General features: G+C 64.0%; 1 protein-coding gene across 20 annotated transcripts in view; it reads left to right on the top strand.

Moving 5' to 3' along the window:
• The window catches only part of PLEKHA6 (pleckstrin homology domain containing A6), a 45,061-nt gene extending 22,406 nt beyond the window's left edge, over positions 1-22,655 (top strand). For 9 of the 20 annotated variants that reach the window (XM_032132809.1, XM_032132828.1, XM_032132824.1 and 6 more), the window contains 26 exons: positions 3,280-3,360; positions 3,511-3,625; positions 3,724-3,828; positions 3,912-3,984; positions 4,312-4,412; positions 6,644-6,819; positions 7,032-7,529; positions 8,177-8,666; positions 9,085-9,171; positions 9,767-9,820; positions 11,594-11,674; positions 12,847-12,915; positions 13,220-13,300; positions 13,578-13,727; positions 14,021-14,116; positions 15,755-15,866; positions 15,999-16,138; positions 16,725-16,877; positions 17,959-18,085; positions 18,185-18,273; positions 18,565-18,762; positions 18,850-19,014; positions 19,161-19,294; positions 19,505-19,647; positions 20,547-20,671; positions 20,954-22,655. In XM_032132809.1, coding sequence (XP_031988700.1) covers positions 3,280-3,360; positions 3,511-3,625; positions 3,724-3,828; positions 3,912-3,984; positions 4,312-4,412; positions 6,644-6,819; positions 7,032-7,529; positions 8,177-8,666; positions 9,085-9,171; positions 9,767-9,820; positions 11,594-11,674; positions 12,847-12,915; positions 13,220-13,300; positions 13,578-13,727; positions 14,021-14,116; positions 15,755-15,866; positions 15,999-16,138; positions 16,725-16,877; positions 17,959-18,085; positions 18,185-18,273; positions 18,565-18,762; positions 18,850-19,014; positions 19,161-19,294; positions 19,505-19,647; positions 20,547-20,662 — 3,634 coding nt within the window. In that variant the 3' untranslated portion in view covers positions 20,663-20,671; positions 20,954-22,655. Of the gene's footprint in view, positions 1-1,112; positions 1,218-3,279; positions 3,361-3,510; positions 3,626-3,723; positions 3,829-3,911; positions 3,985-4,311; positions 4,413-5,838; positions 5,860-6,643; positions 6,820-7,031; positions 7,530-8,176; positions 8,667-9,084; positions 9,172-9,766; positions 9,821-11,593; positions 11,675-12,846; positions 12,916-13,219; positions 13,301-13,577; positions 13,728-14,020; positions 14,117-15,754; positions 15,867-15,998; positions 16,139-16,724; positions 16,878-17,958; positions 18,086-18,184; positions 18,274-18,564; positions 18,763-18,849; positions 19,015-19,160; positions 19,295-19,504; positions 19,648-20,546; positions 20,672-20,953 lie in introns of those variants that run through there. The other 11 variants (XM_032132820.1, XM_032132810.1, XM_032132812.1 and 8 more) reach the window with 11 other exon arrangements.
• The last annotated feature ends 1,870 nt before the right edge of the window (positions 22,656-24,525 follow it).

Here is a 24,525-nt window from a genome sequence, read left to right as displayed (position 1 = left end):
GGGCTGGGACCACTGGTGCCATCCGAGGGGCAGTGGGGACATCGCTGAGGTGGTCACTGGCGCTGAGCTCACCCCAAAGGGGCGCAATTGGATTTTTAGGAGGATGATGAGATGGTGGGCAGCGTCCCACGGTGGTCCCGGGGTTTTCCTGCAGTGGGGCCGTGGCGGGATGGAGCCCGGCAGCCTCCCCGTGCTCCGCTTCCTTCTTTGGAGCTTTCTTTGAAATGTCAGCCTGGCTCCTTCCCTCCCTCCTTCCCTCCCTCCCTCCTTCCTTCCCAAGGATTTTCCTACCCGCCCTGAGGGCTTTGGATTCTCTTCCCAAAGTCCAGGCGGAGCGTGGCTCACCCCAAATCCTGCTGCTCCCTGCTCCCAACCTGTGAAGGGCTCCCCGGGCTTTTTTTGGGGGGTGCTGATGCCCTGCGGGGTCTGTGCCCCCCTTGCTGGTGCTTGTGCCCATCCTGCTCCCCGGGATTTCCTCCCGGTGTCGCCCGGGGAAGGAACAGCCGCGGGGAGGAGGGGGACATGCTCAGGGATGGTTTGGGGACACCCAGGGATGCTTTGGGGACAGCAGCCGGGGGAAGGGATGCAGCCACTGAATCCAGGGCAGCGACAGAGCTCAGCTCAGCGCGGCTGCTTCCCTCGCGGTGACACCCCCTCTTCCCGCTGCCCTGCCGGGCTGGGGGGGCCCGGGAGCCCCTCACCAGCCTCTCTGAGCCCCCCTAAACCCCCCGAGCTGCCCGTGCCGCCCTTCCCCTGTCACCAGCAGCTCCCCGGCTCCGCACCTGGGCTGGGGGAGGCGGCTGTGCCGCGCTGCCCTTCGCCTCTCCTCTGCGGGGACGCGAGCGGGAGCTGTTTGTCCCCGCTGTCGCCTTCCCCGCTGGCTGCCGCACACCGGGGCTGCCCAACCCCGGCGCTGCCGGAGCCACCGGAGCCCCCCGGAGCTCCGCCACCGCCGCCAGCGGCACCGCCAATGCCGCCGGCGCGGGGCGCGGGGGCCTGGCACGACCGGCAGAGGACGGGCAGAGCCCTCGCCCACCGCCCGCATCCCCCTGCCCGCTCGGGGCCGCGCCGGTGGCCCGCGCTGTCCCCTCGCAGCCTGGTGGCACCTTGGCACCGGCCGTGCCCACCGCGGTGGCCATGCCGGGAGCCGGGAGCGGGCGCTGAGCCGGGAGGGCCCCCGGGATCATGCTGAAGTTTCGGGCGGATCGGAGGGCGAGGTAGGAGCCCCCAGGGGTCCGGGGGGGCCCGCGGGGAGCCGGCGGTGGGGGACCCTCGGCCCGGGCAGTGGCTGCTGCATTGCAGTGCTTGGGAGGCGATGGGGACTCGCGAGTTTCTGGAGCGGGGTCAGCCCCGGGAGCGGCTGCCGGGCGCTGCTTCCAGGAGGTTTTGCGGCTCTTCCCGGGCTCTGGGGGGGGCGGCGGGTTTGGGGTGGGGGGGAGCAGCGCGGTGGGTGCCAGGAGGAGCCGCGGGGGCTGTAAAAGGGGGGTGTCCTGCCTGCAGGGAGGGTCCAGCCCTCGGGGACATGGACCTGCGGCGGTGCAGGGCGGTGGGCGGGGATGGGGGACCCCCTGTGTGGGGTTCAGGGTGGTGGGCAGGGATGGGGGGAGCCCCGGCGTGGGGTCCAGTCCAGCTGGTGGGTGCTGGCAGCGCCCACGTCCCAGATCGGGTGCTTTTAGGGTGCTGCTCGCTCGGCATCGCTCCCTCCCCGTGTGTCAGCGTCACTGCGGGGATGGGACCTGCCCCAGTTCCCGGGATTTGAACCCCTCCGAAGGCACTGCCAGGGGGCACAGCGGGCTGGGAGCAGCTCCAGCCCTGTGCGAGAACCCCCTGGGCTGTGCTGGAGCGTGGGCTGGGCACTGAGGGTGACTCTGGTCGGTCCAGCCGGGCACTGGGGGGGTTTGGAGAGCAAAGCCCCCCATTGTGGGGTGCACACGCATCCCCCAGGTTTTTAAGGCGCTCCCGAGCGCTGCTGGAGGGGCTCAGAGCCCTGGCAGGGGACAGGGGGGGACCTGCAAGGGGCGGCAGCTGAGCAGCGGCACGTTCTGGGCAGTGAGTGGTTAATGCCTCCAGAGCCTGGCAGGAGCCTGGGATGGGACGGGATGGGATGGGTTGGGATAGGATGGGATGGGACGGTCCTGGCAGCGGTGTTTTCTTGCTCAAACTTCCCCGGTTTTGCTGACAGGCAGGAGGGGTTGGTGGCATTGGTGGCATGCCAGGGCTGCTGGCACGGAGGGGGCTCTGTGTCCCGGTGCCCGGCGGGTTTGGGAAGGAAGGGATGGAGCCCTGAACCCCCTGAGCACCCCGGGAAGCAGCATGGGAGGGGGTTCTGGGGTGCCCAGCAGTGCCACCTCTGTGGGACGGGGCAGGGATGTGGCACAAGGTGCCAGCTGAGCCTGGGACAGCCCTGTCCCACCGCTGCTGGCACTGCCAGGGATCCCTCCAGCTGTACCCAGTGCCAGGGAGGCAGCAACAGCTTGTGTTGGGAATCCTGGGATGGTGTTTGGGGTCTGTGGGGTCCTGGGGTGGTTTTTGGGGTCTAGAGGGTCCTGGGCTGGTGTTTGGGGTCTGGAGGGTTCACAGCCCTGCGTGGCCAGGTGACCCTGCTCAAAGCCTCGAGGTGCTTTGGAAATGGCTCCGAGAGCAGCCAGGGGAGGAGGTGACATTGGGGACGTCGCTGCAGGCACAGCCCTGGATGGGCCATTGCTGCTGCTGCCGCTGCTGCAGCGACTTGTGAGGGTGGCCGGTGGTGACAGCGGGGATGTGGCAGCAGCAGGGAGGGGGGCTCGGCCACCACAGCCCCGGGCACTTCCTGGGAAACGCCAGTGACATCTTTGAGTGTCCAGGGAAGGGAAGGGAGGTGGGGAAGGGGCTGGAGAATCCTGGGTGGGCTCAGCCTGGAGGAAAGGAGTCTCAGAGGGAGCTTCTGGCTCTGCACAACTCTCTGAGAAGAGGGGGCAGCCAGGGGGGATCGGGCTCCGCTCGCCATCCCGGGCAGCGTCCGATTCAGCGGATGTGGCACTTGGGGACACAGTTTGGTGCTGCTGGGTTAATGGGTGGGCCCGGTGATCTTGGGGAGATTTCCAACCTTAATGATTCCGTGGTGCCGTGGAGGATCCTAAGTGTGGGATTAGCGGGGTGCTCGGGGCACGGCAGGGGGTGCCAGCCCCGGTGCCAGCCCCGGTATTGGTGTGGAACCAGCAGAGCAGCAAACGTGGTGCCAAAGGGGCTCTGTGGGGGACATGGGGACTCCTAACACCCACCCCATCACCGTCCCCACAGCCACAATGAAAGGAGGAACACCTTCCTGCACCCAGTGACGGGACAGCTCCCTGAGGACACCTCAAGGCTTGACTTGCTCAAGTAGGTTGGCTCCCAATCCCCTTGGTCCCGAGCGGGTTGGGACGGGGGAGCCGGGGCGGGTGAGGTTCTGGGGGGCTGGGAACGATGAGGGGACAACTCCTGTGGGCTGGAGAGACACGGATCCGCTGATCCCGCTCTCTCGTGTCACAGACAGAGCTCGGACATGTCCAGCAAGGCGGGCAGCAAGCGGCCGGCCACCGTCCCCAGCGAGCCCCCCAACCACGCCATGGTGTCGGAGGTGCCCCCGGAGCGCCCTGGAGGCCGGGTGAGTGCCGGGGGCTGCGTGGCACGGCTGTCACCAGCTCAGACAGGGAGCCAGGCACCCCAGCCCGGGCACTGAGCATCTCCTGTCCTCCCATGCAGGCTCCGCGCTCGTCCCGCAAGGGCATCGCCTTCGGGAAGCGCTCCAACTCCATGAAGAGGAACCCCAACGCCGCCGTCACCAAGAGCGGGTGGCTCTACAAGCAGGTACCCCCCCGTGCCACCCCTTCCCGGCCCCGCAGAGCCCCGGGACCACTCGGAACGCTGCTCTCACCAGCCCTCTCTCGCAGGCCAGCTCGGGGGTGAAGCAGTGGAACAAGCGCTGGTTCGTGCTGGTGGATCGCTGCCTCTTCTACTACAAAGGTACGGCCACCCCCGTGTCCCCAGTGCCACCAGCTGCGTGCCTCCAGCAGTCCCAGGCTCTTTCCCTGCTCCAGCCTGTTTTTCCCGGTGTTTGCCGCGCCGAGGGGTTAATCCTGAGCTTTCCCCGCCTCCCTGGCAGCTCCCGGGCTCGGCCCGGGGCCGGCATCAATAATTGAGGAGGTTGTTTGTGAGCCAGGCCGAGCTGCGGGAGCAGCAACAGGCGGGGAGGCGATCCCACAGGTGGGACGGAGCCGGGGGATGAGGGGGGGCTGCGCCGGGGGTCCCTCCGAGGGTGTAACCCCAGGATTCACCCTCCCCCCTCCCCAGACGAGAAGGAGGAGAACATCCTGGGCAGCATCCCCCTGCTCAGCTTCCGCGTGGCCGCCGTGCAGCCCTCGGACAACATCAGCAGGAAGCACACGTTCAAGGTCAGTGCCTCTGCCGGGGCTCGCAGGGGACAGGGGCGGCACTGGGGCGGCACTGGGGCGGCACTGGGGTGGCACTGGTGATGCTGGCATGGTCCCCGCTGCTCTGGTGGCTTTCTTGGTGACGGGGCATGGAGCACGCCGGGGTGACCCCCATGGATACCCTGCGGATCTGGGGAAGCTGGGACACAGCAGTGTCCCCAAGGTCACCACCCCCCGCCCGCAGGGCTCTGCTGGGTGCTCCCACCCCTCTCCCCGCCCTGCTTTCCCCTCTCCATCGCTGCTGCCCCCACCGGCCTCTCCCAGCGGCTGCTCCGGGAGCCGAGCACGGAGCTGTCCCCGATTCCAGCCCTGTTTTAGCTGCTTGACTGGCAAAAGTGGCACCGGAAAGGGGGGAGCCTGCACCGAATGGCTGCTGTGGGGCTGCGGAGGGGAGCAGGGAGAGGTGGCGGCGGCTGCTGCTCCCCCGCATCCGTCCCTGGCAGGGTCTGAGCTTCCCTGGCACTTCTCGGCACTGCTGGGCGCCTTTGGCATCACCAGGAACCTTCCCCAGCCCAGCTGCTCGTGCTGCCCGTGGTCGTGGGTCACTTTGGCACGCCCTTGTTGATCCCAGTGTGTCCTTCCTGTGTCCAGAGCCGGTGCTGGGCTCCCCACAGGGCACTGCGGAGGAGTTTTCCCAGTTTAAGGAAGGGATTTTTGTAGCTGACCCCCTCTTAAACCTGAATTTAGGCTCAGCTGAGTGGGGTTTAAGGGGGAGGGATGGGTCACACGCGGGGTCTGCCATGTGCAATGCCCACACTGGTGTCACCTTCCGCAGGTGACAGCAGGGAAGTGAGCTGGGGATGTCCAGGGAGAAGCTGAGGGGGCTGGGGGGGCTCAGCCTGGAGAAAAGGGGGATCAGGGGGAATTTCTGGCTCTGCACAGGTCCCTGACAGGAGGGGGCAGCCGGGGGGGATTTGGGATCTTATCCCAGGGAACAGGGACAGGAGGAGAGGGAATGGCCTCAGGCTGGGCCAGGGGAGGCTCAGGGTGGAGATCAGCAGGAATTTCCTCATGGAAAGGGTTGGAAAGGGCTGCCCAGGGAGGTTTGGAGTGCCCATCCCTGGAGGTGTCACCTGGACGTGGCACTGAGTGCTCAGGGTGGGGATCGGGCACAGCTCGGACTCGATGATCCCGGAGGGATTTTCCAGTCCCAATAATTCTGCGATTCTGTAAAATCTCTGTTGCCTTGTGGGGAAAAACCTCACAGAGCTGAGCTCAGCAGCTCCCGGGCTTTGGGAGGATGGCTTTGTCCAGGGAAGGGCAGAGAGGTTCCCATCCCACTCCTACTGACCCTGTGTCTGTGTTTCCTCCTCCTCCTCCTCCTCCTCCCTCGGTGGGCGAGGATGCCGGGACAGGAGGGGTCTCTCGGTGCCACCCACCACGCCAGCACCCAGCCACCGCCACCTAGGTAGTACCTTCTTGTGTTTCTGGTGCATGCAGAGGCTGAGGGACCCCCGGGGCTCGCTCTGCTCCTCCCTCCCACTAATCCAGGGCATGGATCCCTTCAATTCCATCTTTCCCTCTGCCTGCAGAGCTTCCAGAAGTGCATGGGGGGGCTCAGGAGGTGACCCCGGCAGGGCACGGCGGCTGCATGGTCTGGGGAGGATGGAAACTCGAGGGAGGGGTTTGATCAGACCTCATTTTTCTGTTTTATTTCTTTTTTTTTTTTTTTTAAGAGACATTCTTTCAGGAGGAAAACTCCCAATTCCTCCCTTTTCGTCCTCCTTGCTTTCCCCCATCCTTTCCCACAGGGGGGAAGGTGGAAGCTTCAAAAAGGCCCTCAAATAAAAGGCTCTTTCCAGCACATTCTGGGCAGAGAATGGGCACCAACTTGGATCAAAACCAAACTTTTTCCTCCCAAAATATTTCCTGGGCCGAGAAACCACCTTCCCCCTCCCCCTGCATGGATCACGCTCCTCTGCTGCTGCCGCTCTCGCTGGGACAGGGACCCTTTGCCACCCCAATATTGGGGTGCTGCTCCTCTTGGGAGGGCTGGTCCCAAAAATTCTCTGGGAGTTTTTATCCAAGGGGGGTAAAACCCCACTGTGAGGGCCTGCAGAGCTTTCCTCCCGCTCGGTGGCCGCACACGGAGGCGAAAGAGCTTCTCCCGGAGCAGCAGGATGCGGTGCCAGGCTGGAAGCGGCGCTCTCACCCTCGTGTCTGTGTCTCTCCCGTTCTGTGCCCCCCTGCAGGTGACGGTGTGCTGGGTGCAGGAGCCGCCGGCGGGTAACGGGCAGTCCCTGTCTCCCCAGGCCGAGCACGCCGGCATCCGGACCTACTTCTTCAGCGCCGAGAACACGGAGGAGCAGGAATCCTGGATCCAGGCCATGGGCGAGGCCGCCCGGGTGCAGATCCCCCCGACTCAGAGGTCAGCGCCCAGTGCCACCCCACTGCCCTGCCCTCCTGGGGACGCGCCGCTGTCCTCGCTCCACACCCGGGGACATTTGGGGCTGTGAGGGACTCTCTGGAGCTGGGGGAGCAGTGACCCCGCATGGCTCAGGGAGGGCCAGGGCATTGCCGGCCACCCTGGGGCACTGCCAGGGGTTGGTGACCCCTCCGTGGTGTCTCGGCACCCCCCAGGCACGAGAAGCCGGACTCGGAGAACATCCCCCCCAGCAAACACCACCACCACCAGCACTGCAACGCCGCCCACCGCGAGCAGCCCAAGGCCGAGCCCGACGCCAAGACCCGCGGGGAGGGCGACGGCCGCGGCTCGGAGAAGATGGAGCGGAAGCCGCCGGAGCGGCCGGATGGCAAGAAGGAGCCTCTGGCCAAAGCCAACGGCCTCGCCGGGCCGGAGCCGCCCTCGGAACCGGGCAGTCCCTACCCCGAGGGGCCGCGGGGACCGGCGAGCGCTGAGCGGCCGGCACAGCCCAACGGGTGGCCGTACCCCTCGCCCAGCCGGCCCGGCAGCACCGCCTTCCCCGCGGGGGGTGACGGCGACAGCGGCGCCCAGCGCCGGGGTGTCACCCCCAGGTCCCACCCCGAGAAGGTGGCCCAGCGCAAGAGCTCCATGACGCAGCTGCAGCAGTGGGTGAACTCCCGCCGCGCCACCGGGCCCCCCGAGGAGCTGCGCAGGTGAGGGGTGCGCCAGGACGCTCCTTTGGTCCGGGGTTGGTCCCTCTGGGAACGTTCTGCCCCTTCTCGTCTGCTTTGTGCCCTCCTGGGGGCAAGAAAATCTCATTTCTGGCTCTGCTTTCTTCTTTCTCTCCCTATGGCAGCTCTGAGCTGGGTGTGGGACACCCCAAAAAAGCTGAGGAGGGTGGGTTTTAAAGGGGGGGTCCCTGGGTGGAGGGAGGCCAGGATGGGAAACCACCACAGGGCCCTTTGGAGCCACCTCAGTGTCCTCGTAGGAGGGACACGAGGAGAGGAGGCCACCATGAGATGCCAGGGAGGAGGAATTCCATGAGGAGGAGCTCCCATGGAGTCCCTGGGATGAGAGACGCCAGGAGGGGAGGCCACCACAGGGTCCCTGGGAGGAGGAATGCCAGGACAGGAAGGCACCTGGGTGTCCCTGCAGGAGGGACACAAGGAGAGGAGGCCACCCTGAGATCCCAGGGAGGAATTCCATGAGGGAAAAGCTCCCATGGAATCCCTGGCAGGAGGAACGCCATCCATCCACCTTTCCTGGTGTCCGAGCCTCCTCTCGGGCTATCCCTGCCCACCAAGACCCCGGGCACTGCCCACCACCAGCCCAGCTCTCACCTCTCTCTCCCCTTCCCCAGCCCCACCAGGTTTTACCCCGTGTCCCGCCGGGTGCCCGATTATTACTCGCCCTACTCGCCGCAGTACCCCGAGGAGTACCAGTACTACCCGCCGGGCGTGCGCCCCGACAGCATCTGCTCCATGCCCGCCTTCGACCGCGTGAGCCCGCCGTGGGCGCTGGACGACAAACGCCACTCCTTCCGCAACGGGGGTCCCTTCCACGCCGCCTTCGGTCGCCAGGAGGTCCCGCTGTGGCTGCCGGCGCCCGGGAGGCCTCCGAGCTACCTGGACGAGGTGGACGCGGCCTCAGGCTCGCTGCGGAGGATGTCGCTGCAGCCGCGCTCGCGCTCGGTGCCGCGCTCGCCCAGCCAGGGCTCCTACGGCCGCGCCAGGGTTTACTCGCCCGTGCGCTCGCCCAGCGCCCGCTTCGAGCGGCTGCCGCCCCGCGGGGACGAGATCTACGCCGACCCCGCCACCTTCGTGATGCGCAGATCCATCAGCTCGCCCAAGGTCAGCGCCCGCCCGCCGGGGAGGGGAGGTGGGGCAGGGGGGTGGCTGTGTCCCGGCTGTGCCCCTCTGCGGGCACAGCCTGGCCTCAAAGTGCCTCCACAAGCCCGTGGCTTGCAGAAGAGGGTGGGTTTGGGGTCCTCGTTGCCATCCTGCAAGGGTTCCCTGGTGGTGTTTGTTGGATGGGATGGGATGGGATGGGATGGGATGGGATGGGATGGGATGGGATGGCATGGCATGGCATGGCATGGGATGGCATGGCATGGGATGGCATGGCATGGGATGCGATGCTCAGGGCTACCACAAGATGTTCTCCCAAAGAGGGAGCGCTGGTGTCCCTGTCCCTCTCCTGTCCCCTCCTGTGCTCTCTCCTCTTGTCCCGTGTCCCTGACTTTGGCCTGGGGGTCCCCTCTCTCCGCAGTACGATTACCTGGGTGACAGGCGGCCCGTCCCGGCCGGGGTGTACCCGTACCACTTCCCGGCGTCCCCCACCATCCATGACAAAATGGTACGTACCTGCTGGCCCAGGGGGTGACCCTGTGACCACAGACCCCACCCCGGGCACGTGGGGCAGTTTGGGGGGTCCTCACTCAGGTGGCCAGGGAGGAACCAGAGCACTCCAGGGGTAGCTTGGCGGATCGGAGCTGGGCCTTTTATTGGTGTGTCCGGTCCCTCCTGGCCATTCCGGAGGGAAATCCATGTGGAAAGGCCCCCTCTGTACAATGGGACACCCTCGGACCCCCAAAGCCCAAACCTCTCCCGCTCTGCTTCCTCACATCTGGCCACAGCTGCTGCCTTCTCCTGCCTCGTGTCCCCTCCCAGACCTGAGGGGTGACACCGGGAGGTCCCCCCACATCCCAAAACCCCGGGACAGGACCGCCAGAGGAGGGAGAAGCCTGAATTTCACCACACCCCACCCATGCTGCCCATCCATCCCCGCCACCGCCGCAGGCAGGGTCCCCCCGGAGTGAGCGGGGTCCGAGGGGCACATTCCCAGCAGCATTCCCGATCCAGGGGCCATTCCATAGGCTCCCCCCCTAACCGCTTTGCTTCTTCTTTTATTGTGTTTCGCTGCTCGTTTCTTGCCTGCTGGCTCCTGGTAGGATGAACTTTTAGACCTTCAGTTGCAAAGAAACCTAGAATATTTGGACCAGCAGGTAGGCGCAGCTGGCTGCCAGCCTCACCTCACCGGCTGCTTCTTGTCCCCGTGTGCCCCGTGTCCCTGTCCCCTGCCATCCATCCTCATCCCTCCCGGCATTCCAGCGGCATTCCAGCGGCATTCCAGCAGCAGGAGTTGTCTTTTTTGGTTTCGCTTCTCTCCATCCTCCGCATCCGTAGGGCCGCTCATCGCTCGGCAGAAAAGTGTCCCCCCTCCCCCTCTGGCAGTGCCTCCGTGTGGTGTGGTGGAGTTCTGGGGGGAGTTTGGGGGGAATTGGGGCAGATTCCAACATTTCTGGGGGCTCTGGGAGCTGTCCTTGAGCTCAGGGGGTGCAATGGCTCTGAAACGCCCCCAGGTTGGTGCTGGACACCTGCCGGGTGCCAGTGTGGCCGTGCTGTCCCCAAATCCGGCAGCTTTGTTGCTGTAGGGGCCCCAGGGTGTCCCCCGTGCTGGGGGTGCCCAGGTGACCCGTGGGAACCGTGGTTTTGATGATGCGGTGGCACTTCGGAGGCAAAAAGTTTGGTGCAGGTGGGCACCAAGTGCCCCAAACCCAGCAGCGCTCAGCTTTTTTGGAGGAGTTTTTGGAGGAAAACCCTGATTTTTGCCAGGGGTTTTTGGAGGAAAACTGCACTGACTTCATCCCAGGAGCGTGGGGAAGGGGATACAGCCGGGAGACCCTGCAGGGATGTGTCCAGGCAGCAGCTAAAGCCACAGCCGGGCACAGGAGCTCCCGGCCAGCACCGCAGCCCAGGCCAGGCTGCCACAGAGGGAGCCGCTCCCGGCACGATCCCATTAGGCTGCAAATGTCCCGTGGCCGGGATCTGTGTCCGCCTTGGAGCGGGGCCAGTGCCGGGCGGGAGCACTCGCTGCAGCAATAAAAGCTCCCTGCGCTGTCTCGCAGCCGCCGGCAGCGCCGCAGCCTCTTCCCGGCTCTTTAAAACGCTCCCTAAAAAGGTTTGGCATCTCCTCCTCCTCCTCTCCCGCCGGCCTCTGGAGAGGCTGATTCGGAGTGACGCTGTCAGCGGCCTCTTCTCAAACATCCTCCTGCTCTGTTTTCTCTCTCCGTCCTCACCCTCGGCTCCCCGGCTGCACCGGCCCAGCGGCGTTTGGGCCCTGCTTTGGTGACAAAGTGTTGTCACCCTTTGGATTTCGGGAGTCCCAGGTGCCAGAGGCTCCCCTGGAATGTCCTGCTCGGGGCTGGGGGCTCCGGGAGGAGCAGAGGGAGCGGTGGGGCTCTGGTGACTTGAGTGGCTTTGTCACCCGGCACCGAGGCAGCCACGGGCACCACTGGCTGTGTGCCGCTGGTTGGGGGCTGTCCTGTCCCCGTGGAGCGGCACAGAGCTGCCCAAACCGTGCCTGGCAGCAGGGAGGTGCCATTCCCGGTGCCGCCTGGAAAAGGGGACACTGCTGTCCCCAAGCCCAGCTTTCAGTCACCTCCCTAACGCCCAGCTGGGCACGGAGCCGTGGGGCAGCGCCAGGGCCCGTCCGTGTGTCCGTCTGTGTGCCAGCCCACGCTGCTGCCGTCCCTGTCCGAGCTCGTGTCTGTCTGTGCCATCTGCTCTGAGCTGGCTCCGTTTTATCCGTGTTTTCCCCCCAAAAAAGCACCCTGAGGGCACTAAACAGAACAACAGCAGCGCGGGGCCACAGCTGGAGCCCCTGGGCCACCTCGGGAGGTGACATTTTGAATCCTGAGGGTTCCTGGACCGGTCACCGACAGCACAGGCGCGTGTCCCCCGCTGACCTCTGCCCTTTCCTTCCCTGTGTGCCGCAGATGAGCGAGAGCGAGACCCTCATCACTATGGTGAACAGGATGGTGGAGACCTCCTCCCCTAGGGCCCAGCTCTACATGCAAGTAAGGCTCCGGCCACCAGGCCCCGCATGGCTCGTGCCTGGCGGCCGTGCCGGCCACCCCCGCGCCACCCGGGGCCACCTCCTGCCATCGCCACTCACGCAGCAGCCGCGGCTCTGGCACATCCTGCTCTCGGGGGAAGCGCTGGTCCATCCCAGGCTTTGCTAATCCATCCATGAGCCATTCCCAGCCGGCAAATCCTCGAGCTGCCAGCGCGAGGTGGGGACGGAGCTGCCCCCGGGGGACTCTCGGACGCGGGGCTTGGCTCGTCCTTGGTTTGCGAGGAGGAGGTGTGGGGTGACAGGAGTGCCGCTCTTAAACCAACGGAGTCGTTCCTGAGACAGGGAGAGGGAACAGCCTTTCCCCCTGGAAATGTTCCCAGCACTGGGATAATCCCTGCAAGGTCACATCGCTTGAGTCCCCCCACCCGGTGCCACTCACCCCGCGTTGTGCTGCCCTGGGCACCTCCTGGATGGGATTTTCCACCCAAAAACGGCGCCTGTTTCCATCTGATGGCAGCGGGGATGTGCTGGAGGGTGAAACAGGAGCTCCCGGGATGCTGCAGCATCCCGATCCACCCGACTCTGCCTCCAGCCCCGCGGGCATTTCCCAGATCCGGATCCATTTGCATCATCCCGGAGTTTTAAATGGTCCTAAAGCACCCTCTCTGCTTTCTAGCAATAATGATCCCCTCCTTCCTATCGCGTGCCTTTCATCTCAGCTCTTGGAGGCATTTAGTTGCTGAAAGTCCCATCAGTAATTGAGATTTCCAGGAAAGGAAAATGACTCACGGAGGAGCCGGGCGGGGGTAAACAGGCCCTGCCGCAGCAGCTGCTGATTTATGGGTGCTCCCACTCCGCCGAGGTGGAATTACAGCTCAGCCGCGCTGCCTTTTGTTTTCCCTGCCTCTGGAATGGTGGCGGTTAATGGTTCACGAGGCATCTCCTTAAGCTTGGAGAGGGTGGCTCTGGATCTTTCCCGTTGGGAACGGGCAGGGAGAGGCTGGGACTTCATCCCAGTGACTCCCGACTGATGGGGAGCATCCACCGCCTCCGGGGCTCGGCTCCGGCCTCCTTTTCCCGGCTCGCAGGGATGGGAGAGAGGAGCTGGGAGCTGCCTCCCCTTCCCTGAGCATCCCGGGGTGGGGCCGGGCTCACCCCTCGCTCTGCTTGCAGGTGACGCCCTTCCCGGAGGCCTACAGGGACACCCTGCACCCCTACAAGATCAGCGAGCAGGACACCGATGTAAGAGCAAATCCTGTCGCCTCTCGGTGTCCCCTGTCCCCACGGGCAGAGCTGTGCCCGCTGCTCCCGGCCGCTTTGATCTCCTCAGGGATAAATCCTCCCCTGAGTTTAGGTCTTGCCCCATCTCCCAGTTGGCCTCGTGTCACCCTGAAGTCCCTGCAATGACAGCAGGAGGTCGGAAACCCTCCCCAGAGCCATAAACCCCATCAATCCCACCCTGTATCCTGGCTGCATCCCATCTCTCCCAGTGGGAATCTCATCCTCCTCATCCTCTCCCCCCTTTCTCTCTTCCCCGCTGGCGCAGAAGCTGCTGGGGAAGCTCTGCGAGCAGAACAAGGTGCTGCGGGAGCAGGAGAGGCTGGTGCAGCAGCTCCGGGCAGAGAAGGTACGTGGTGCCGCCTCAGGTGGCCACACGGGGACCTGGCGGTGGCACCTGCGTGGTGGGGAAGTGACACGTCACCACAGGAAGGTTTGGGTTGAAGGGACATTAAAAACACCTCCAACCACCCCTGGGCCGCTATCCCAGCTGCTCCAACCTGGCTTTGGACACTTCCAGGGATGCGGCAGCCATTTGGGGACATTTCTGAGCTGGGGGAGAGGCCGTGGCGTTCTCTGTGTGTTATTGAGCAGCCAGGACCTGGTGGCTCCGTCTGTTCTCGCAGGAGAGCCTGGAGAGTGCCCTGATGGGGACGCACCAGGAGCTGGAGATGTTCGGGAGCCAGCCTGCCTACCCGGAGAAGCTGCTGCACAAGAAGGAATCGCTGCAGAACCAGCTCATCAACATCCGCGTGGAGCTGTCCCAGGCCAGCACGGTAACGGGGTGGGGGGGGGGAGGGATTTGGGGCCCTTTTGTCCCTTCCCGGATGGAAAACAAGCAAGGAAAGGGAATTCCCCTTGGCTGGCTGGGGGCCAGAGGAGCCAAAGTCCCTCACTGGCCACAAAGCAAATTGGGCACCCTCCAGGTGCCACCTCGGCTCCTGGCTCTGTCTCTGCTGTGCCCTGGGTGCCTCAGAGCTTGTCCCCACTGCTGTCACCCCCTGCCCAGTTCGGGGGGCTGTGCTGGGTGCCCAAGACCCTCCTGATCCACCCCCCACTGTCCCCTCAGGCCCTGGCAAACAGCACGGCCGAGTACGAGAGTCTGGAGAACGAAGTGTCCACCCTGCACGATGACCTCTGGGAGCAGCTGAACCTGGACATCCAGGTGAGAGGGTGTCCCCTGCCACCCCTGAACCCGGACACCCAGGTGAGGGTGTCCCCTGCCACCCCAAACCCAGACACCCAGGTGAGGGTGTCCCCTGCCACCCCTGAACCCAGACACCCAGGTGAGGGTGTCCCCTGCCACCCCTGAACCCGGACACCCAGGTGAGGGTGTCCCCTGCCACCCCTGAACCCAGACACCCAGGTGAGGGTGTCCCCTGCCACCCCTGAACCCGGACACCCAGGTGAGGGTGTCCCCTGCCACCCCAAACCCAGACACCCAGGTGAGGGTGTCCCCTGCCACCCCAAACCCGGACACCCAGGTGAGGGTGTCCCCTGCCACCCCAAACCCGGACACCCAGGTGAGGGTGTCCCCTGCCACCCCTGAACCCAGACACCCAGGTGAGGGTGTCCCCTGTCACCCCAAACCCGGACAGCCAGGTGAGGGTGTCCCCTGTCACCCCTGAACGCAAACACCCAGGTGAGGGTGTCCCCTGTCACCCCTGAACGCAAACACCCAGGTGAGGGTGTCTGTGTCACCCCTGAACCCGGACACCCAGGTGAGGGTGTCCCCTGCCACCCCTGAACCTGGACACCCAGGTGAGGGTGTCCCCTGTCACTCCTGAACACAAACACCCAGGTGAGGGTGCCTGTGTCACCCCTGAACCCGGACACCCAGGTGAGGGTGTCCCCTGCCACCCCTGAACCTGGACACCCAGGTGAGGGTGTCCCCTGTCACCCCTGAATCCAAACACCCAGGTGAGGGTGTCCCCTGTCACCCCTGAATCCAAACACCCAGGTGAGGGTGTCCCCTGTCACCCCCGAACCAGGACATCCAGGTGAGGGTGTCTGTGTCACCCCTGAACCTGGAAACCCAGGTGAGGGTGTCCATGTCACCCCTGAACCCAAACACCCAGGTGAGAGGGTGTCCGTGTCACCCCTGAACCCGGACACCCAGGTGAGGGTGTCCCCTGCCACCCCTGAACCCGGACACCCAGGTGAGGGTGTCCCCTGTCACCCCTGAATCCAAACACCCAGGTGAGGGTGTCCCCTGTCACCCCTGAATCCAAACACCCAGGTGAGGGTGTCCCCTGTCACCCCCGAACCAGGACATCCAGGTGAGGGTGTCTGTGTCACCCCTGAACCTGGAAACCCAGGTGAGGGTGTCCATGTCACCCCTGAACCCAAACACCCAGGTGAGAGGGTGTCCGTGTCACCCCTGAACCCGGACACCCAGGTGAGGGTGTCCCCTGTCACCCCAAACCCGGACACCCAGATGAGGGTGTCCCCTGTCACCCCCGAGGTCCCCCATGGAGGTGGAATCCCCCTCTGCCCCATGCCCAGTTCTCCATGCCCAGCCCTCACGTCCAGCTTTGGCCACCGTGGGCACTCGGTGTGCCATTGACCCCAGAGTCCCCCCCAGCTGCCCCCAGCCCAGGTGGGTTCCTGGGGAGCAGATCCAGTCATCCCAGCAGGATAAAAATCCTGGGGGTGATGGTTCCGACCCCTCCAGGCCGTGTCTGCCTCAGTCGGGACCCCCAGTTCCTATGGCTCACTTTGGGGCAGGGGTCCAGCTTGATTTGGGGCTGGCACTGGCACCCCCAGGACCCCTCTGAGCGCTGCCTTTCCCCCCCCAATCCAGAACGAGATGCTCAACCGGCAGATCCAGAAGGAGATCTGGCGGATCCAGGACGTGATGGAAGGGCTGAGGAAGAACAACCCCTCCCGTGGCACCGACACTGCCAAGCACCGAGGTGAGGGGGGCTGTCCCTGACCCCAAAGTGTGCGGGGGGTGTCCCCTATGAGCTGCTGCTCAAGGAGGTGAAGACCCTCATTATTATCTTATAATTATCTTATAATTATCTTATTGCTGCTCTGCTCCACAGTGGCTCTGGGCCCCTCGGGGACGTACAGCTCCAACAGCCCCGCCAGCCCCCTGAGCTCTGCCAGCCTCACCAGCCCCCTGAGCCCCTTCTCCCTCATCTCCGGCTCCCAGGGATCGCCCACCAAGCCAGGCCCCGGCGAGGTCAGTGACCCTGGGTGTCCCCTCTTTGTCCCCAGCAGGTGCCAGCAGGGGATTGGGGCTGCTGGGCACCGGGCACGGAGCTGCCTCCCCTCGTGGTTCTGCCTGGAGGGCACCGTTTTGGTGACGTGGATGGGCCCTGGTGTCACCTGGTGACTTTGGGGTCCGTGGTCCTTGCAGGGCTGTGGGTCCGGAGGGATGGGAGCTGCTCAGCTCCAGCTTTTGGCTCCAGGAGCAGCTCCTGGTGCCACCACAGCCCCTCTGAGTGCCGTCACTCAGGGCTGGTGCCACCTTCATGCACAGGAAATTTATTTAGGGTGGAGTTTGGGGACTCCCCAACCCCACCTAGCTGCACAGAGGTGCTGCCGGTGTCCCCAAGTGCTGTCGAGAACCTTCGTTTGGGCATCCCCCGAGCCCTGCCTGGCCCTGGGGCCCAGCAGCAGGGACACCGAGAGGGACACGGCCACCGCGGAGTCACTCCCTCCTCCATCCCTTTCTCCAGGACGTTCCCGCCGTGATGTGCCTCGGTCTCTTCTCTAACTCTCTCTTCCTTCTCTGCTCTCACGCCTCTCGCTCCTGCCCGCCCCAGGAGCCAGGCCCGCCTCGACCTCCCCTCCCCAAGTCCTACGTCCCCCTGGAGTCTCCTCCGGCCGTTCCTCCGCTGCCCAGCGAGAGCCGCCTCTGGCCCTACCCCGCCTCCCCTTCCTGGCACCAAGGCGGCGGAGAGGCCAAGCGGGGACAGGTACCGAACCCTGCAGGGCAGCTGCCACCCCGTCCTCCTCCTCCTCCTCCTCTTCCTCATCACATGGGATGAGGCAGGACACGGAGCTGCCCGCCCCAAATCCACGGGGACAGCGTGGAGGTGACACTTGGTGTGGGGACAGCTCTGCGCGCCACGGCCCTGCCGCACCCCTGGTGTCCCCAGCAGGTCGCCACCCCCTGTGCTCCCTCAGGACAGGGATTGTCCCCTCCTGCTGGGGAGGTTGTCCCTGGCATTGCCCTCTCTGCTTTGCTCTGCCCTCGCCTTTGTCACTGTCCTTCCGTGTCACCGCTCCCTGTGTGGTGCTGGCAGGCTCCGAGCCCCCCGCGCCAGGGCAAAGCTGCATTCGGGAATTCCTGGTGACACCCCGGCCGTGCGTGGGGCTGGGTGTGGACACGGGTGACCCGAGTGTCCTCACAGCCTCTGGATGTGTGACCATGAGGGACGCAGTGGCTGTGTCGAGCTGGGAAGGGACACGGTGCCAGCTCAGGTGGCACTTCCAGTTGCCGTGGGTGGCACAGTGGTGGCTGCGTGTGGATCCAGGGGTGTCAGGGTGCATTTAGGGGGACACATTGGGCTGCTGCGCCCGTTGTCACACCCCTCTGTTACCCCAGCAGTTCCCGGGCTCTTCCCATGGGATACCAGAGAGGACGGACCCCAAAACTGACCCTTTGCTGGTCCTTCTGCCCCTGTATGACCCCATCCCCTCCCGTGGGCATGGGGCGCTGCTGGAGCCCAGCACAGAGCCAGGATGTCCCTGTCCCCGAGCTCCTGGGGGCTGTGGAGGGGTTGTCACCTTACAGGAACCTTTGTCCCATCCTGTGGGGACAGCAGCAGGCACCCAGCCCTGACAGGATGTGACACAGCAGGGACAAGAGCAGAGCCCCCTCAGCCCCTGTCCCCACGATTTTGGGGTGCTCTGGTCCCACCTGGCTGCTGTCCGTGTGTCCGTGGAGTGTGTCCGTGCTCTGTTTGTCACCCCAAGAGCAGCCGGGTGTCCCCAGGCAGAGCGTGGCCCTCAGGCAGGACTGGAGCTCACTGGGGACCTTTTTCCCCCGCACAGCCCAAACCAGGCTTCGAGCAGAGCAAGAAGGAGCCCCCCCGGCCCAGCCTCCCCGGCCCCGCACCCGAGGGGCTCCCGCAGAGCCGGACAGAGCAGGACGGGGACAAACAAGCGGCTCTCAACAAGGGTACGGCACTGGTGACACTCAGCAGGACCTTGGGGGTGGCGCTGGGACCCTGCCCGGGGTCCCCAAGGGTTCATCCTGGCGTTGTGGTCTCCCCTGCAGTGGGAATCGTCCCCCCCAGGACCAAGTCTCCGGCGGAGGACGAGGTGGTGTCCAGGAGGAACGGCCTGGCCAACGGGCTCAGCTCCCAGGTAGGGCTCGGGTGGAGGGGCTGGGCTGGCCTGGGGGGGCTGGGTGAGCCAAGGGGGGCTTTGCTGCAGCTTGGGGACAGGAGTGTGTGGCTGTGTGGCTCCGTGTGTCACCACCCATCTCCTGGAGACCCCCATCCCGGGAGTGACATCCCAGGAGTGACATCCCAGGAGTGACATCCCCCGAGTGGCATCCCCCGAGTGGCATCCCAGCGGCTCACGGCAGAGGGGTGTGCCACTGGGGAGATGTCACCAGCCACCAGCAGGTGACCTTGAGGCTGGGCTTGTCCCCAGGAGAGACCCAAGAGCGCCGTGTTCGCCACCGAGACCAAGGTGAAGATGAGCGTGGAGGAGCAGATCGACCGCATGAAGCGGCACCAGAGCGGCTCCATGAAGGAGAAGCGGCGCAGCCTGCAGCTCCCCGGGCCCCAGCAGCTCCCCGGCCCCCAGCCCGATGCCCCCGGCCCCAAAACCCCCTCCTCCTACAAGGTGGTGAGTGCGGGGCCACGGCGGGGCGGGACGGGTGACAACGCACCACCCAGTCCGTGGGGATGCTGAGCGGGGCGCGGTCCCTCGCAGGTGCGGCGGCACCGCAGCATCCACGAGGTGGACATCTCGGACCTGGAGGCCGCGCTGCGCTCCGACGAGCCCGGCAAGGTGTACGAGACGCCGCAGGAGGAGATCGCCCGGCTGCGGAAGATGGAGCTGGAGCCGCAGCACTACGATGTGGACATCAACAAGGAGGTGAGGATGGGATGGCTCTGAGTGTCCCCAGGGTGGTCACACCATCCTCTGGCAGCATCCTGGAGCTGCATCCGGGCAGTGCTGGAGGGGGCAGGCCCCCAGTGTCTGGCACAGGGCACTTGCCCAGCTCTTCCCGCTGTTCCCAGCTCTCCACGCCGGACAAAGTGCTGATCCCTGAGCGCTACGTGGAGCTGGAGCCGGAATCGCCCCTCAGCCCCGAGGAGATGAAGGAGAAGCAGAAGAAGGTGGAAAGGATCAAGACCCTCATTGCCAAATCCAGGTGAGGCTGCAATGCCCACGCTGGCCATGCCAGGGGTCATCCCGATGGGAAGTGACCACCCACCTCCACCCCTTCCCTGACCATTCTAAGACCACCCACCCACCTCCACCCCTTCCCCACCCATCCCAGGGGAACCCCCACCCCTCTGCCCCCTTCCCAGCCCACCCCAGGGGTCCTGGCAGGGGTGCTGATGCCAGGTGCCATTCCCAGCCTGCAGAACGTCATCCCCCTGGGCGAGGGGGAGGTGGACACCCCCCAGGACCCCGAGATGCAGCTGCAGGAGCAGGAGAAGAGGATCGAGATCTCGTGTGCCCTGGCTGCCGAGGCCTCGCGCCGCGGCCGGATGCTCTCGGGTGAGGAACGGGGAGGCTCGGAGGGTCGGATCCTGCAGATCCTTGGGAGAATGATGCCAGCAGGGCAGCAGGGTGAAGGCAGGTGCAGGTTTGGCAGCTTGGCAAGGCGTCAGTGGGCAGGAGAGAGGGCAGTCGTGGGACAGGGCATCCCTGAGCAGTGGGAGAGGTGATGCCAACAGCTCCTGCCACGCCTGGGGCTGCCTGCCCTGAGATGCTGGGATGGAGCAGCCCTTCCAGCCGGGCACAGCTTCCAGCGCCTTGCTGGGAGCGTTTGCGAGGGTGGGAGTGCCTGGCTGGGTGGCATGAGGTGGCATGAGGTGGCACGAGGTGGCATGAGGTGGCACGGCGTGGCTGAGCAAGCATGGTGACCCCCCATGCCCAGGGGTTCTGGTGACACCCCATGCCCAGGGGATCGTGGTGGCACCCCATAGCCAGCAGAATTACAGTGGCATGGGCTGGCACATCGTGGCCGTGCATGGTGGCACTTGATGCCGGGGGGATTGTGTTGGCACACCTTGCCCAGGTGAGCAGGGTGACGTCCCCTACCTGGCTGACCGCAGTGTCACACCGTGCCCGCGTGCCCGTGGTGTCACACCATGCCTTGTCCATGAGGAGCCCTGCCGGGAGCTCACGTGTGCGTGCTGTGCCCAGCTGTGGCTCTCTGTCCTTCCTGCCAGCTGTGGCTGCTTCTCCTGCCAGCTGTGGCTCTGTCCTGCCAGCTGTGACTGCTTCTCCTGCCAGCTGTGGCTCTGTCCTGCCAGCTGTGACTCTTTGCCCTACCCGCGCTTGCTTCCCCCCTTTCCTTCCTCCTTCCTCGCTGTCCCTGCCCCTGCCCAGCCCCGCCGTGCCCTCCCCGCCGCCCGCCTCCTTCACTCCCTTCTCCCGTTTCTCGTTTCCAGCTCAGTGCGCTACCCCCAGCCCTCCCACCTCCCCAGCCTCCCCGACTCCACCGACCAACCCCCTCTCGTCCGAGCCGCCCCGGGCCGCCGACAGCAGCCACCTCATGCGGGTGTGAGCCTGTGACGTAAGCACCTCTCTCTCTGACGTCATCCCCTCCATCCCTTCGCTCCCGCTCGCATCCCCCGAGCCACGTCAGCCCCGGCTCCTCCATGGACCCAGCGTCCCCCCGCCCAGGCCAAAGGGGCCGTGCAGGGTGGAAAAGGGGATCCCAGCATGAAATCCGGGGGGTCCCAGCATCCCCCGGCTCCCTTGGAGCCAAATCCCCGCCGGGTTTGCCACAAGGGGTGGGCACAGGGTGGACCCCACCCTGCTCAGCCTCTCTGTCCTGTCCTGCCCCCCTCCTCAGCTCAAGCCCTGGCTGCTGCCGGCGCCATCAAGTTCCACGGGGCCACGTTTTAGTCCCCTCCTGAGGTGACACCGAACCTCTCGCCGCTGTCCTCGGTTCTCCCGGACCCCCTTCCCTCCGTCCGATGGCGGGACCACGCAGGAGATGTGGCACCGACGGGAGCGGCGGCTCTGACCCGTCCCAAAGAGATGGGTGGGGGCTGGGAGTTGTCCCCAAGGAGCCCCCAGGGCTGTCAGTGGCCACAGGGACAGCTGTGACAGCGGCCATCGGCCCAGCGGGGAGCACAGGACTCCTGGGACGTCCCCCCAAGGTCTGTGAAGGGGTTCTTGGGGTGGGGACCGGCCTGTCCCCAGCACGGATGGTGCTCCCAACCTTCCACCGCACCTGGATGCTCCTCCTCGGCTCCTCGGGCATGGTTTCCCTTCCCTGATCCCAATTTTGAACCCATCTGTGGCACTGCTGGTGGCTCAGCCGGAGGAAAAAGGGGACAGGATGGATGGAGGTGACACTGTGGGGACACGGAGGTGCCCAGGGCGCTCCAAGGGCTCTCCAAGCACGGAGCAGGAGCTCTGGGCAGGGATGGGGAGCAGAGCAGGGAATTGGGGTGCCCGGTGGGATAAAGGAGCTGTGGGGTCAGCAGGGACCCCCCTCTGGAGGGTGGGGACAGCGCTGAGGAGGGGTTTGGGGACAGCAGGGTCACCTTGGCTGCCCCGTCCCGCTGTCACCCTCCGCAAATCCCTCCCCGCGTCTCCCCCGAGCCCTTCCCGTTGCTCTCCAGCCCCTTCCAGCGGTTCGGGTTTCCTGTAGCAAATCCCCCCTTTTCTTTATTGTCCTGGAGGGTGGGGAAAAAGCAGAATCCCTGGAAGGACGTGAGGGTGGCAGCGCTGGGGTGGGCAGGGAGGACGGAGCCAGGAGCTGAATCCCAAATCCCAGATCCCAAATCCCATCCGTCCCTCCTGGGCTGATGCCAAACCCCACCCCCCAGGACCCTGCCCCGCATCCCAATCCTCCCCGTCTTAGCAATACTTGTAGGATCCCTGGAGCCCTAAATCCCGCAGCCGAGCCTCCCTCAGCCCCTTTAGCTCATAAAGCTGGCCCTTTATTTTGCTATTTACATGCCTTAATATATGTTTGATGGAAATTCTACATTTATAATATATATCTATATTCGGTTTTTCCTCTTCTTTTCCCGGGAAAAGCTCGTGCCGAGCTCTCTCTTCTCCGCAGGGTTTGTTCCTGCCAAGGAAAAAAGCAAATTCTTTGCCAATTTATCAGAGGGGGAAGGGGGGAAAAAAGAAAGAAAGAAAGGAAAAAAAAAACCAAAAAAAAAACAAGGAAAAAAAAAAAGGAAAAAAACCTATTTAAAAAATATATCTATTTTTTCTGCTTTTATGAAAAGCAAATTTATTTAAAATAAAATATACAGAGACTGTAAGTTTGAAGAAGAGAGGATGAGTTTATTTCCCTGTGTCCCCCGAGCTCCCCAGCTCGGGACACCGGGGCAGACCCCCCCTTACTGTGGGACACCTTGGGGACATCCTGAGGTGGCTGTGGGGCAGCAATTCCCATCTCGGGGATCCAGAGACGATCCCAAAGCTCCCATCCCAAAGCCACCGGACGCTGTCCCCAAAGTGTGACCCGGCCGCGATTTTATTTTATTTAAAAAAAAAAAAGGAAAAAAAAGACGAGAAAAAAAAAAAAATAAAAAAAAAGGGAAAAAAAAAAAAAAGAAAGAAACCAAACCTTAATTAATTAATTAATTAATTTTATTTTTGGTTATTATTTTTCATAAACACTTCATAAACCAGTGACTCGTTAACCCGGAAAGGATTTGCATCAGGAGGAAATAAATCTATTTATGCATTCGGGGAGGGTGGGGCGGGAGGGATTTGGTTTTCTGGGATATTTTCCTAGTGGTAGAGAAATAAAAATATCTATGAAACAACGACGTTTTCCTGTCTTTTCTTTTTTCCAGAGGGGACTTTGGATGTGGATTTTAATGTTGGATTGGACAGGTGGAGGCTGAAGGGGCTCTGGAGGCAGCTCCTCCTCTCTCTCCCTGGCTTTTTTTGGGATTTGTTTTCCCACCAGGGTTGATTTTGGGATGAAATTCCCGTCCCCGGGCAGTTAGTGGGGATAAATTTTGGGAATAGCTGGGTTTGGGTGGCTCTGGGGTGCCAGAGGTGACACAGGGACCCTGTGTTGGGTCTGCTGGAGCCGCTATTCCCACACCAACCGGCAAATCCCGGGACCTGCGCCATTCCCAAAACTCTCCCATGGGGCAGCCTGGGATCTGTGGGATCCGTGGGATCCACAGGAATCCACATGAGTTGGGACTTCTGAGGATGCTGCAGGGACCTCCACTGTCCCCACGGTGCCACTTGGCCGCCCCAAGGAAGCCAAAATCTCCCCGGTTTTCCCTATTTTAGGGATCCATCCCATCCCAGGGAGTTCATCCCGCTGGGAGGGGGGGCAGGACCAGCCGGGTCTGGTGGTCACAAGCCACCACGTCCCCCATAGAGCCACCGTGTCCCTTGGAGCCACCACGTCCCCCATAGAGCCACCAGATCCCCCATAGAGCCACTGTGTCCCCTCTGGGGCCACTACATCCCCCTGGAGCCACCGTGTCCTCCTTGGAGCCACCACATCCCCCTTGGAGCTACCATGGCCCCCGGAAGCCACCATGTCCCCTTGGAGCCACCGTATCCCCTTTGAGACCACCACGTCCCTGCGAGGCCACCATGTCCCCCTTGGAGCCACCGTGTCCCCCATAGAGCCACTGTGTCCTCCCTGGAGCCACCGTGTCCCCCTGAAGCCACCAGATCCCACTTGGAGCCACTGTGTCCTCTTTGAGGCCACCACATCCTGTGGGACCACTGTGTCCCCCTTGGAGCCACCACATCCCTCTGAAGCCACTATGTCCCCCTTGGAGCCACCGTGTCCCCCTGAAACCACCACATCCCCCTGAAGCCACCATGTCCCTCTAAAGCCACCATGTCCCCCTGGAGTCACAGTGTCCCCCTGAAGCCACCACGTCCCCTGAGGCCACCAGATCCCCATGGAGACACCATGTCCCTCTTGGAGCCATCGTGTCCCCCTGAAGCCACCAGTTTCCCCTGGAGCCACTATGTCCCCCACAAAGCCACCATGTCCCCTCTGGGGCCACCGTGTCCCCCTTAGAGCCACCAGATCCCCCTTGGAGTCACCGTGTCCCCTCTGGAGCCACCACATCCCCCTTGGAGCTACCGTGTCCCCCTGGAGCCACCACATCCCCCTGGAGCCACCATATCCCTCTGAAGCCACCATGTCCCCTTTGGAGCCACTGTGTCCCCTCTGGGGCCACCACATCCCCCCTGGAACCACCGTGTCCCCCTGGAGCCACCATGTCCCCCCTGAAGCCACCACGTCCCTCTGAAGCCACCACGTCCCCTATAGAGCCACCGTGTCCCCTTTGGAGCCACTGCGTCCCCTATAGAGCCACCACATCCCCCCTGGAACCACCGTGTCCCCCTGGAGCCACCACATCCCTCTGAAGCCACCATGTCCCTCTGAAGCCACCACGTCCCTCTGAA

Source organism: Corvus moneduloides, chromosome 24, assembly GCF_009650955.1.
Source record: "Corvus moneduloides isolate bCorMon1 chromosome 24, bCorMon1.pri, whole genome shotgun sequence".
NCBI classification, from domain to species: domain Eukaryota; kingdom Metazoa; phylum Chordata; class Aves; order Passeriformes; family Corvidae; genus Corvus; species Corvus moneduloides.
The sequence above is the reverse complement of the archived record's forward strand: the minus strand, read 5'-3'. Positions and strand labels throughout refer to the sequence as shown.